This window comes from Silurus meridionalis, chromosome 14, assembly GCF_014805685.1.
Source record: "Silurus meridionalis isolate SWU-2019-XX chromosome 14, ASM1480568v1, whole genome shotgun sequence".
NCBI classification, from domain to species: domain Eukaryota; kingdom Metazoa; phylum Chordata; class Actinopteri; order Siluriformes; family Siluridae; genus Silurus; species Silurus meridionalis.
This window is the reverse complement of record NC_060897.1, coordinates 9933799-9948435: the sequence shown is the minus strand read 5'-3', so window position 1 is coordinate 9948435 and position 14637 is coordinate 9933799. Positions and strand designations below refer to the sequence as shown.

The 14637-nt window shown below is 38.9% G+C and overlaps 1 protein-coding gene across 1 annotated transcript; it reads left to right on the top strand.

Annotated features, from left to right (window-relative positions):
* Window positions 1–7063: 7063 nt before the first annotated feature.
* nags (N-acetylglutamate synthase) lies at window positions 7064–13810 on the top strand. Its single transcript, XM_046867000.1, has 8 exons — window positions 7064–7645; window positions 8409–8695; window positions 8790–9003; window positions 9539–9719; window positions 10420–10459; window positions 11760–11891; window positions 12010–12192; window positions 12657–13810. The coding sequence occupies exons 1-8, from the start codon at window positions 7271–7273 to the stop codon at window positions 12832–12834; spliced, it is 1590 nt and encodes a 529-aa protein (XP_046722956.1). The 5' UTR covers window positions 7064–7270; the 3' UTR covers window positions 12835–13810.
* Window positions 13811–14637: the final 827 nt, after the last annotated feature.

Genomic DNA, 14637 nt, shown 5'->3' with positions numbered 1-14637 from the left:
CTTTGTGGTAACAGATTGTCATAAAAATCTGTAAATAAGAAAAGGAAATAAGAGAAGGTCAATTTACAATAAGATTTGAGTGAAATGAGCCGATACAAATTAGAATAAGCTTCCTGTTTACCATGCTTGCTTCTTAGAAATTAGTTTTATACCAATAATGAGACCCAATGCTATAAGGATCCACTTTAATGGTTTGTAGGAGAATTCCTGAGAGGAATGTTTTAGCCCGCCCCCGTTTAATATCATGACCAGCTATCATTACTAATGATCATGCTGGTTTTGATGTATTGTCTTCTCCAGAATGTGAGGCAGCTCATGAGAGGGCCCATGAAGCAAAACTGAGTGTTCTCTTTCTGTAGACAGTGCAGGCTGTTTTCCCAAGCTGCTTCTTCTTCACACATCCTTTTATATCTCACTTACTGATGTACTGCTTGTGCTTCTGCTTCTTAATCTAAGTATCAGTTTCTAAAGATGTGGCTGTTGTGAATTTGATCATTAGCTTGGTGGAAAGAATACTGCTGCTGTAATAACGTGAGGAAGATTTAAAGCAGTGGTAAAGAAATCAATCAAGAGAATTACTTCAGTAATTATTTTTACAAATGAAATTTCTTAATTAACACAACTAATATGATAATATTCTCTATCTGAGGAACCCATTAGAGTTCTTTAGCTGATGTCAATGCTAATATGTTTATAGCATTGTTAGCTGTGTAGCAAAGATGCCTGTTATACGTTATCCGTAGCCTATATCACTATACAAAACTGAACATGACAGGGATGAACATCTGTGGACACCTAATCATCACATTTGTATAGGCTTTTTGGAACATCCCATTCAACATTTAATCCCCATTTGCTGTTAGAATAACCTTCACTATTCTGCAAAGGCGTTCCACTAGGTTTGAAACATGGCTTTAGGGATTTCATCACATGATGTTGGGTAAAGAGGCCTGGGTTGCAGTCAGCATTTTAATTCATTCCGAACATGTTCAATGGAGGTGAGATCAGAGATCTGCCCACTGAAGTTCTTTCACTCTAGCACAGTATCATTGTCACGCTGAAACACTTTTTAGCCTCTGAGGTCTAGTGAAGGGAAAATGTAATGCAACACAAAACATGTGCACAATACTTTTGACCACAACGTTTATCAAAATTGACTTCTTAAGTTTAATACAGATATTCCATACAGTAAAACACCAAAACTGGTATCTTGCTAGCTAGTAATTCTCAATCATCTTACTTATAGCTTGCCTCTGCATGTATATTCATGTTGGATATTGAGCTGTATAAAACTCTAACATCTCCATGAGTTTTGTCTGGCATAATTTGCAGATCAATTATCACACTGCTCCCTTTTGAAATTTAAAATTCCTGATATAGTGGACCAGTTATGCTCATGTGTCTTCTCTGTTTCAGACATTGTTGCTGTTGCCTAGGTGTTTAGCAACTGAAGTATAAGGTTTCTCCAGGAGACTGCTTTGTTTTGACTAGACCATGAAATGTAATTGAGTTCCCACATACCTTTAACTTGGCTAACAGTCTTACAGGGATGTATGCATTGTACCTTTTTTTTTAATCATTGGAAGCTCAATGTTTGGGTCACTATTGGGACACTTGACATTTCTAGTTTGAAGGCATTGTCTTTGGATGTATAGGATATCACTTGAACTAGGAGACCCAAACCTGTTTTTGCATGCCTGTGCCCCTTTGCACATAGCCAGCTCTATAAAGATATAGTTTACATGTGTAGGAGTGGAAGATCTTGAGTGTCCTGCTATAGAACTTTGCCCTCAACCCTATTTAACACCTTTTGGATGAATTGGAACACTGACTGCACCTCAGGTCTCCTCACCCTACATCAGGTCCTGACTTTACTAACACCCTTGTGGCTGAATGATCGCAAATCTCCACAAGCACACTTCAAAATTTAGTTAAACATCTTCCCAAAAGAGTGGAGGTTACTATAACAGTAAATAGGAACTGAATTTGGAATGGAATGTTCAAAAAGTACATGAATCTTATGGCCAGGTATCTACAAACATTTGTTCATATAGTGTAAGATGTATGTATGTATTAATACCAATATGACTGAATTGGAGTACTATACTGTATATTAGAAGTAAATATAATATGACTTAATTGGCTTAATTTGCATCGTTCCTCAGAGGCTGTAAGCCAGTGGTACCGCTCGTATTTACTGGTCTGGAAGTGGAGAACAAACCCTTTCCCGGGCTGAGACAAGCTAGCTAGCTTTGGGGTTGGAAGACATCTTCTCAAGATGTCTAGCTTTTCTGGAAAATGTATTTTTAAGAATGTCCGAGACCAAATAAATTTATCTTCCTCCGTAGGCATAAAAAAGTCTAACTCAGATGTATTAATGTGTGCAGAGCGTTACAGACGTGTTTGCCAGTGGAACTTGGCTGTAACAGTTTTCCTCTGACCAACCAATCAGAGGACGGAAAAATGCTGACACTATTCTGGTCCAGCTAGCTGGCCCTGTGAAGCGAATATGAAATCTGATTGGTTAAAGAAACAGACTAATTGCTAATATTCTCTATAGTAAAAAGGCCAGCAGTACAGACTTTGCAGGCCCTGGGCAGATTAGATTGACATGGCAGCACATAGAGGCTGAAATCTAATTAGACAAAAACACATACTGGAAGCAGTGCAGCCAAGAGAAACACTATGAAATGAGAAATAAATTACGAATAAATTAATAAACTAAAGGCTTTGCTGGCCCTGACCGCCGGCCACTGAAAACTTACATACATTTATAACAGATAAAAATATTTTATTCAGTTGCGATTAATCATGAGTTTAAATGCGAATAATTGCGATAAAAATGTTTAATTGGTTGACAGCCAAAATTAGATTAGATTAGATTAGATTAGATTTAACTTTTTTGTCATTGTGCAAGGCACATGTACAGAGACAATGAAATGCAGCATCTAACCAGAAGTGCATACGTGGCCTATTTACAATAAATAAATAGCAGTGTGATAAATAAGAGTATGGGGTCCATATGTATGGGGTGAGGGTGAATAATGTACAGAACGTGCAGTAGGTAATAATACATGGATATATAGTAATATACAATATACTGTGCAAAGATTGTGCATAGATGTCAGGAGATGGCATGCTCAAATGACATGATATAGTTACAGTACAGACCAAAAGTTTGGACACACCTTCTCATTCAAAGAGTTTTCTTTATTTTCATGACTATGACAATTGTAGATTCACACTGAAGGCATCAAAGCTATGAATTAACACATGTGGAATTATATATGGAATTATATACATAACAAAAAAGTGTGAAACAACTGAAAAATTTCATATTCTAGGTTCTTCAAAGTAGCCACCTTTTGCTTTGATTACTGCTTTGCACACTCTTGGCATTCTCTTGATGAGCTTCAAGAGGTAGTCACCTGAAATGGTCTTCCAACAGTCTTGAAGGAGTTCCCGAGATGCTTGGCACTTGTTGGCCCTTTGCCTTCACTCTGCGGTCCAGCTCACCCCTAAACCATCTCGATTGGGTTCAGGTCCGGTGACTGTGGAGGCCAGGTCATCTGGCGCAGCACCCCATCACTCTCCTTCTTGGTCAAATAGCCCTTGATGCCTTCAGTGTGACTCTACAATTTTCATAGTCATGAAAATAAAGAAAACTCTTTGAATGAGAAGGTGTGTCCAAACTTTTGGTCTGTACTGTATGTACAAGTATGAATGGTGTATGATACAGAGTAAATATGGGTGGCATATACAGTAGCACGGTGATAATTTATGGATGGTGCAAAAATGCATAGTGGATAAACAGTTCAAAATTAAAATAAAACCCAGAGAGTGACAATGCAGTAGTGTGTTTTGACATTGTATGATGATCAGCTTTTTTAGTGTAGTAACAGCCACAGGAAAGGGCCCTGAGGCACCTGTTGGGTCTGCCCGATAGGAGAAGGGGTGAATAGTCCATGATTGGAGTGAGAGGCATCTTTAATAATTCCCCTCACATTTTGCAGACAGTGTTTTTATGAATGTCCTCTAAGGTGGGTAGCTGAGTGCCAATGATTTGTTGGGCAGGTTTCACCACCCTCTGAAGGGCTCTACGGTTTCCCTTTACGGTAATTAGAAGTAATAATAATATGATTGAACTGGACATCTACTGCTATACTCAAATACTGTAACCAGATTACATGCAGTTTATTTCCACTCTTGATAAAAGTGCAATAATTGTTGTCATTTGAAACTAAGTGTTTTTTACGTACAACAAAAAGTTTCTACTGAAGCAGTTATTAATGTACTTGCCATATTCTGTCAGTGCCATGTTGCCACATGAAACATGATTCATCTTCCAAAAACACAGTTTCACAGAGTATGTTTAGAAGATGCATTTATACCTGCCATGCATTCATGTTGGGCAAGAAGGCAGCTTATTTTCTTTCCTCCTCATTTTTATGATGTTAGATGACTCTAAATCTTTCAGAACCGGTGAGTGGGTGAGTGTGAGAACAATATGTGCCTACATTAGTTGCCAAGTAGCCTCATGGGACAGGAGGAGGACAGAGTGAGTCGCTTTGCTCTTCTCTGCTGTATGTGGGAATAGACATGGCTCCGCCTCTCTCTCTCTCTCTCTCTCTCTCTCTCTCTCTCTCTCTCTCTCTCTCGCTCTCGCTCTGTAGGTGGCTGATGCCAAAAAACACACAGCAAAAAATAAACCCCATGTGATTCAGAACATTTTGATTTTCTAACCAAAGTAAACAGCGCTTGATTTGATGTGTTTCTATATTTGCTCCTTCACACAACACAATCTGCAGGAGTCCTGACTGGGTTCTGTGTCCTCTCTCAGACCTCTAGTTGTTTTTCTTTCGGCTACATTCTGACTCATCTCCCAGTTCCTGAGTGGATCAATCAGTTTGTCCTCATCAAGACTGCTAAAAAAAAGATAACATGATTGGGGCTGCCTGGGGAGAGGGTTTAAACAATGGTGCAAACCTTTTTCACCACATTATATATTGCATTATTGGTTATATAAAGCAAGTAGACCATCATTTCTTTGTCGTTACTTTGCGTAGCTTTTAGCTATAAATAAGCCAAAAGTAGGAGTGGGAAAGATAACAAGAAGGAGAACGCGTGAGGAGATCCAGACTCAATGAGGAAACCCGTCCTCTTGTAGGTGACAGTGAATAGTGGGATTATAAAGTCAGTCAGCACTAAATGTGTACAGATGTTCAGAAAGATCTTCGTTGCCTTTACAGCAGAAGTTCATAGGCGCAAATTGAAATTATTCAAGCAAGATTATCCACTGAAGGATGCATTAAATGATATATATACATAACATAAGATATAAAAATTTTTAAAAGATATTACACAATTGTTTTAGACAATAAAACTAAATTATGTTGATATTAAACATTAAAACAAATATTACAATTACAGCAAATGCTGGACCATAGACTACAATGAATGTGTTGTATAAATCTACATTTTTTCACTCTTTTGGATTGAAACTGTAAAATGCAAACCCCATGCAAGGAGAATTGTTAGTATTACAGCCTATACACATTTCTTAACATATATCTCATAAATAAATGTCTCCAGTATTTATTTATTCTTAGTAGATCAGGATGTGATATTGATTTAGAGACGGTAGATTGAACAACACTGTACACACAGTACCATTCTGCCATCTGCTGCTCACATCTGTACTGTACACATACACCATGTTCCATAACTCAACATCCAACATATCTTATACATCAGTTGCCATATAGAGGATTGTTACTATAAAACATTTGTGTATTTTTTAAAAGACGTGTAAACAGTGCAAATAAAAAACATTAGTAATGACTTGATTTTGCAAATGTACACCTCAGCAGTGGGTCTCATCCTGCCTTCAGAACAAATGTTATACTTTAGAGAGAAATTACACACTTCAAGGATTTTAATATCAGTTACTGATCATTACTTTCACACCCCCACATCACAGTAATGGCCCTCTGAGGAGTGTAGCTTTATGAGGACTGTACACTGTACACCAGAAATAGCTCCCTAACTGAAAATGTAATTGTTACATTATCGCATGTGGCATTGTGTTTTGTATCCGCTTATTGGGATTATCTTTTGTAATAAAGGCCTACAGATTTAGTGGATTTTAAAATTGCCACAAATCTGACACAGTTTCTCCCTCTGTAAATAATAAAGATGTTGTATTTAAGTATTAAAAATGTCAGCATGTTTGTACTTAATAATATTGCTTACGTCGGTGGTTCTCAAACTTTTTTCTGCCATTCCCCACTTTAGAGGGGGTGGATTTTCAAACCCCACCTGTCTTCCATCACACCCCAAAAAATGGTAATGAAATATTTTGAGGTTAAATATTAGGGAGCAACACAGAAGCTTTGAGGGTGGATTTGAGCTGTACTTTATGTCAATAGTCTGCTACAGTGGCTCAGGACCACAGGTTGCATTTGATCACCATCACTGCATCACTGAGCAGGGGACAAACCTACAATTATAAGTAACAAACATTCATTCTTTATTACCGCATTACCTGTGTAAAGCTTTTTTTTTAATAAGGTAAAAACATTTCTAATTTGTTGAAATATCTTTTTAAAAATCACTAACATCATAGCATCAAGTTCGAAACATAAAGATAATAAAAGTGTAGTTTTACCCTAACTAATGTTGTTTTAATTTACAAAATTATAAATGTATGAACTTGAGTGTATGACTGATTATATATGAACTATTACTTCATTGAAAAATGTAAAACAAGATTTAATTTGATTATGAACTATGTATTTAATTATATATATATATATATATATATATATATATATATATATATATATATATATATATATATATATATATATATATATATATATATATATAACATTTTATTTATATATTCATAAATCATGTACGTTCATTGCGCCCCACCTGTCATATTTTTATTCCCCACCAGAGGGCAGCGCTCCACACTTTTGAAAACCACTGAAAACCAAGGAATCTTTAAGGAGTGTTCCAAATCATCACCGGTACATACTTGATGACTAATCGCACCATAGTGCACAAAAGTGGGCACATGGAACAAGGCTCATATTGAAAGCGTCATTCCAAAAAAAGGCGTGGTTACTGGTTGTGGCCACGCCTTCGCGCACATCAATTAGGAGCCACGAAGGCGTTTGCTAGTGTAGTTAGCGTAGCGTAGCATTAGCGACTCTGACAGCTGTTAGAACTCGGTTTGACCGGACACGGCTCGCTTAAACGAATCATGGCTAAGGTACACGGCGGGGCGTCTGGCTGTAGGGCTTTCGTTATGGCCGGCCAGTTTTGGTCAAAGCCAGCGCCTCCGCTGGCTCAGCCGCAGCAGAACACGGGCCAGCGGAAGCTCGCCAAGATCCAGCGGCGCATGCTGTCAGTCACCGCCGCCGTGCAGGTTAACAAGCGGCCAGTCCAGACGCAGCAGGACGCGACCAACTTCGTCCCGCTCTCGGATCGCGGCGTGTGGTCGAACCGCTCGCTGGTCTACCGGGACGTGAAGGCGTTCCTTAATGAAGTCGGCGGCGATCCGCGGGAGGCTCGCTACTGGCTGACGCAATTTCAACGGGCACATGTTTGCAAAGCGCCTGCTTTCGCCGTGCTGGAGGTGAGCAGCACACTGGCTTAACTCACAACGAGTTCAATAAATCTGCCGTCAAAACAGTTGCATTTTCTTCCTAAAAACCTTCATTTTTGTAGCTTTGGAGCTCAGAAAACCAGACTCAGAGGGTCTATTGTCCACTTTGAATTAACTGCTGAATAAATACCCCCTTTTTTAAAACCTCTCTGACTGCATTGCTCTGGTTACATTGTCTATTCAACATAGTGATCATTCAGAAATCCAGTGGTGTTTCTATCAGCTCCAACCAGGACATGAAATACATGTCCAGGTGCCTCTCACACCTGGACTTAATATTTTTACATATTAGGGAGATGTTCTGTGTCAGGATCATATATGAACTGAGAATGATCCACCACATACATGCACAGTAACTTCTCAGTGGTTGTCTTCTGACTGGTCCATATGTTGTTGCTGGACAAAGTAAAAATGAACACAGATTAATCACTAAATGCGTGTCCACATGTGCATTTATTTGTATTCCGGAAGTACGTGATGAAACGTCTGAATATAAAGCAGACGGATGTTGAACAAGTCTAGAACGAGAGTTTGTAGTACTATTGTTAATGATGTTTCTATTACTAGTGATTTTCCCTTGACAGTTTGTTTTATGCTTGTGGAGACAAATAAACATGATCTGCTAGGTGACATGGTTATATAAGGGGAAAACATGCTTACATTTGTCAAACATTACATGATAAAGTGTGATGAAAATGTATAGATAATGTGTAGTTTCATATGTTGTGTCCAGATTGACCCGTCGGTGTTCAAAAGCATTGAGATGGTGCAGAGCCTGGCGTTCGGCTTGTCCTTCCTGCAACGCATGGATATGAAGACAGTGGTGGTCATGGGGCTTCCTCCTGAGCTAAGGAAAGAAAACGGTGTACCAGATGGACCCCTTTCCTCTGACTATAGGACTATACTGATAAAATATTGCCAAGCTCTTGCCGAAGCCTTGCAGCACAGCTCTGCCAGTGTCATTCCTTTCTTCAGTGCGGAGTCAATGCTGCGTCTTCAGGAGCCTCCACACAGCAGCAGGTTAGTCAGCACGCTCTCCGAAATACAAGCAAATACAATTTTAATACCTGTGTGGATTCAGTTGCGAGTTGTTTGCTCTTTGTCTGTGTACTAGTGGTGCAGCGTCCCTCCAAGTAGACACGACCCTGCTTCAGTGGAGTCTGGACTGTGGGGCTATTCCCCTGGTGTGTCCTGTGGGCTGTGATACAACCGGCTGCTCCACTCTCTTCAATTCAGTCGATGTCACTGTAGCCATTTCTCGAGCTCTCAAGCCGCTCAAAGTCATGTTCCTGAATAGCTATGGGGGTCTCCGTAACCAAAACATGAAGGTAGATTTGTTGCTCAGATCACCTCACAATCAATAGATCTGTCATTAATGAAAAGAAAAAAAATCTAGGACATCCAAAATGTCCAGGATATTAGTCTGGCAACATAGTGCAATGATTTTTAATGGTTGCATACATTTGCTTGGATGCCAGCTATTTTTTTTTTTATCTGGAACATGTGGAATGTTCCTGTACACCACAGGGAAAATATTCAAAACTTTGACAAAACTGAACATGTTACATTGTCACCTCATAGTTAATTATATTCATAGTATATAATCAAATTAAATCTTGTTTTTCGTTTTGCAATGAAGTAATAATTCAAATAGTGTCATTTGTTTTTCTTAGTGTTTTATGCCAAAGGACTTGCTTGCCATGGAATTAACCACAGATACACACACAGGCATTCAATTTTATATTTGTGTGCATAAAATTGTAGGTTCATGTCTTGGCTGATCTGAACCTTAAGTTTTATATTCCTTTCTTTTGAAATACACACATTTGGTGAGTTGATTTGGGGTGGCTGTGTGTGTTTCAGGTGCTGGGCACTGTGTCTCTGCCGAGTGACCTGCCCCTGTTATCCTCAGCTGAGTGGCTGTGTGCGTTGGAGCGCAGGCAGGTCAGCGCTATCGCTCACCTCCTCAACCAGCTGTCTCCAGAGAGCTCAGCAGTCATCACTTCAGCTGATACACTCCTCACTGAGCTCTTCAGTCATAAAGGTGACACACACATACACAATGTGTGTTTGTTTTCATTTCCGGAGCCAGATTAATCAGTAACCTGTGAGATAGATGCTATTTTTGGTTTCCAGGTAAAACATACAGTATAAATATAAGATATTCTATTTATTCAAGTGTTCAGCTTTATTTACTTTATTTTACAATAACAGACGATATCTCCCCTTCAGCATTCATCAGACACTCTCGTTATTACCTGTAGAAAAATCAAATACTGCACTATTGTTCCAGGTTTACTGTGTATTAGTTGAATTATATTGTATTGCTCTTTTTAATCATACTCTTCGATGGTATCATTCTAAATTACATTTTAATAAGTTAATGTTAGCCTTGTCTTGCTTTTTGGTCACGTTGTAAATGTCTTGATGCAATTCCATATGACGTAAATTGAAGCTGAGTGAACAGTAACAGATATGCTGTAACTGAACTGGCTATTTTTAGAGGAAAGGAAAAGGTCAGCAAGTCTCATAGTTGTGGCAGTGAGCTGGTTGACCTCTGCTTTTATTTTTTTTTAAAATTTTGTTAATGCATGACTTTCTAATTAGGAATTATCCTAAAACAATTGAAAATAAGGATTTGGAATGTCAGTTGTGTCATTTATGCACATAGAAGTGCATTTGTAATGCGCTTTTGCTGTCATATTGAGTCATAATTCACTATAAATCTTTTTTCTTTTTTTCAGGATCTGGCACCATGTTCAAAAATGGAGATCCGATTCATAAGTATGTGATTTGTTTAAATTAATTTTTTTAATACATTTTTATGAAGATTTTAGAATACTACTTGGCCAAAACCTTTCCACACTTAAATAATTCTGTATGATCTTTTACAAAGCATAATTATTTGTGCAAACACTCGTTCAACCCAGAAAAGATTAGATACGAACATAAAAAGATTTTTAATTCTTAATTGATTTTGAGTATTTATTCAAATAAAAAAAATAGGTTCCCTGGTGGTTTAGTGGTTAGGATGTGGCGCTCTCTCCGCTGCAGCCCGGGTTTGATCCCCGGTCAGGGAACCAACCCCAGACATTAGGGTTGCACAAGCCAGTGCACTCTCAGTGCCGGTCCCAAACCCGGATAAATGGGGAGGGTTGCGTTAGGAAGGCATCCAGCGTAAAAACATGTGCCAAATCAAACATGCGGATGATCCGCTGTGGCGACCCCTAATGGAAGAAGCCGAAAGAAAGTTTATTCAAATAAAAGAAATGCTTCAAAATCAGACCATTTCTTGCCATTACTTTGTTGAAGTACTCATGGGAGTCTTCAAGGGAATAATTCTACAGGCTTGATAAACCTGTATCATTCTGAGAGATTAAAGGTGGATCTTTGCTATAGTGCTGTATTTACATCTGCCTTGACCTTGACTGAGCATTGGTAAAGTCAGGTACAGATGTGGAGGCCTGGGGTGCAGTCCGCATTCCATTTCATCCCAGTGGTGTTTAATAGGGTTTAGGTCAGTGCTCCATAGCAGGCCACTTAAGGTTTGGGTCTCCTAGTTTAAGTAAAGGGAAAATGTAATGTACCAGATCCAGAGACATCTTATACAATTGTGTGCCTCCAACATTGTGGTAACAAAGGAGCACATATGGCTAAAAAAAAGTCCCAATAGTGTCCCAATACTTTTATGCATGTACAGGTAGTTGTCAACTTAACCTATGCAACTTACAACCATTCGACTTTACGACCACAGTCGCTAGCCGCGATTGATAATTTCACAGTACTGTACATATAGCCTACTCTACTTATGACCAAATTGTGTTACGGCCTATTTGTCGGTCCCAATTGTGGTCGTAAGTCGACGACTACCTGTAGTGTATTTCAGTATTTTCAGTATACAAACTATATACAATTTTTTTTAAATACATCTAATCATATTATTTCCTAAAACCTGGGGGTTGCGAGAATACTTTCTGTATGTACTGCAAGTATACATAATTAAAGAAGTGTATGAGGATCTAGGTGAGCCAGACCTCGGAGGACACTGTTGATATATCATGAGATCATTGTCACTCTCTCTCAGGTACAGTAGCCTTGAGGGCATAGACATGGACCGTCTAGTGGCTCTGATTAACAAGTCTTTTGGAAAGACACTAAAGGAAGACTACATTAGCTCTCTTAAGGACAGACTTCATTCCATCTATCTGTCAGAAGGGTAACATCACCTTTACTTGCATTCTTAGACTTTTATTCAAAATTGCTGTACACACAAGTAAAGCAGTGTGTGCTTTAGTAAAAGAACCTCGTTTAATGTCCTGTTTCTTGCTCCTCAGGTACAACGCAGCAGCTATCATCACCTCGGAGTCCATCAGCAGTGGGATTCTATATTTGGATAAGTTTGTGGTGAGTGACAGCAAACAGGGTCAGGGTACCTGTCAGATCCTCTGGCAGTGTATTCGCCAGGACCTGGCCAAGCTCTTCTGGCGATCCCGTGCGAGCAATCGCATCAACCATTGGTGAGTTAGAGACAACCCGTGTGCACATGCACGCACACGTACACACCGCAACCAGTTTGTTGTTAAAATCTCTGAAGGGCTGTTTACCAAAATCCCTCTTTCTGCAAAATAAAGGTACCAAACTGTAGTCTCCTGCTAACTATTTTGTGCTTTCAGTAAATACAGGTGTAGTGAACATGAAAATAGAAATTCCTTCATCCTACAGTAACTGCTTCATCCTGGTCAGGGTTGCAGTAAATCCAGGGTCCGTCCTCTGAACACTGTGGGGTTGGGGGAAAGTGGGAACAATCAGTCTGATGATGTCACCAAGGCAGCAAACTGTTATAAGAAACATTGTTCAGTTGGTGACCATGTACTGTGTATAATGAATTTGTCATGGCGGAGACCAACTAGACCAACTTTTACTGTCTGACCTGCATTCCAGCATAAACCTACCCTAGTCTTACTATCCTCTCATTCCTCAGGTACTTCAAGCATTGTGACGGCAGTTTCGTGAACGGCCGCTGGACCGTCTTCTGGGTCGGCCTGTCAGATATCCGCGAGTCATACGAGGTGGTGGAGTATGCCAAGCAACTCCCAGACTCGTTCTGCCAAAACTCAGAGAGTGACGCACCTATCCCGCAGGCGCCCGCTGGGTCTTAAACTCTTCCCCTGCATTTGACACTCTGAAATTCAACATATGACTGTAAAAGGCATGACTGTGTGCTTTTTACATGACCTTGACGTATGGCATTACTTTTAAAGCTTGGGGTTGCTGAGAGTGTCTTTCCTCTTGTGTTTGCTAGATTTATCAGATTTAAGGTGAAATTAGTTTGTTCTGGCAGTCCTGCTGTTACACGACAGGTTTGAAGGACATTATACAGGACATTGAACTGGAAAATTAAAATTCCTAATTAAAAAATTGTTTACAGCATTAAGCTCTAGAAGATGCTGGCATTGATACACTGTGAAAGCATTTAGAATTTATCAAATTATAGCACTTATACTGATGTTTTATATCACGGTATCTTGATATAATATGTTCAAAGTGGACATTTCTGGCAAACTTATTGATGCACTATATGGACAAAGGTATGTGGTTCTTTTCCAAACTGTTACTACAAAGCTAAAAGAACACAATTGTATAGAATGTCTTTGGATGCAGTATAACAACATTTTGCATTCACTTGAACTTGAAAACCCAAACCTGTTCCAGCATAGCAATGCCCCTGTTCACACAGTGAGCTCCATCAAGATATGGTTTGCATGGTTTATATAAACCTCTGATCTCAACCTTACTGAACATCTTTGGGATGATTCGGAACAGTGACTGCACCCCAGGCCTCATCACCCTACATCAGTACCTGACAGATATACACAAATGTCCACCAGCACACTCCAAAATCTTCTGAAGAGGGGAGGGAATTATATGAGCAATATAGTGTAGCTGTTTGTTCGTTCTGACACTCATTTAAGTCACTACAGTACTATTATTACACAGTTTAATAATCAGGGATCAGGAATGTAAAGCTCAGATTACAGAGTATTAATAAAAAAAAAATTTTGGGTATGGGAAAAGCTATTTAATATGTTTACATTTCATTGTCACAATTTTCCTGAATTAAAATACTATATCTTATTGTGTGATTTTTTTTTTTTTTTTTTTTGCCACATATGCGAAACTGGAGATAATCGAGGACTATTTGTGTACAGTAATGAGATTTGATTTAGACATTTAATTTAGGTCCAAATGTCTAAATCATTTTTTTCCTCTCTAAATAAATGTGTATTTAGATGTTTTACATTAATTTTTTTAGGTTTTGTATCCAGGTTAATTCAGTGTTAAGTAGGGCTGCTGCTAACGATTATTTTGATAATTTGTTTGATACATTTTATTATATTTTTTTTGCAATTGGATGTTTGCTTATCTATATAAAAACTCTAATTCAGGAGAAGAAAATTGTGTCTTGCCTACAGTTAAGCATGGTGGTGGCTGCATGAGTGCTGCTGATACTGGGGGAAACATGGATTCCAAAATGGTCCTGTGACATTCTGAAGGAGAACATGATGCCCTCCCTTAAGAAACTGAGCCGAAAGGTAGTTTTTCAACATGAAAATGACCCCCAATACACCCCCAAAATATAACAAAATGTGGAAAAAGTAAAACGCTGTGAATACTTTCCGGATGCACTGTAGGTAACGTGCCCAGCAGTTAAATGTGAAGGTTGTAATATTTCACCACTAGAGGGCAGCACTGACTCATGAATAACCACAAGCTGGCTCTAAAGACCATTCCTGAGTGTTCAGTATTGTGAGGATGAAATACCATAAACACTATGAAAATCTAAAACACTTTATACTCTAAGTACAAGGAAAAACATAATGCATAGTTGTGGCTTTGCAACTGTAAACGTAAAAATATACAGCAGTTACTTACAGTTAAAGCATGACCTCATTATTTTTGTC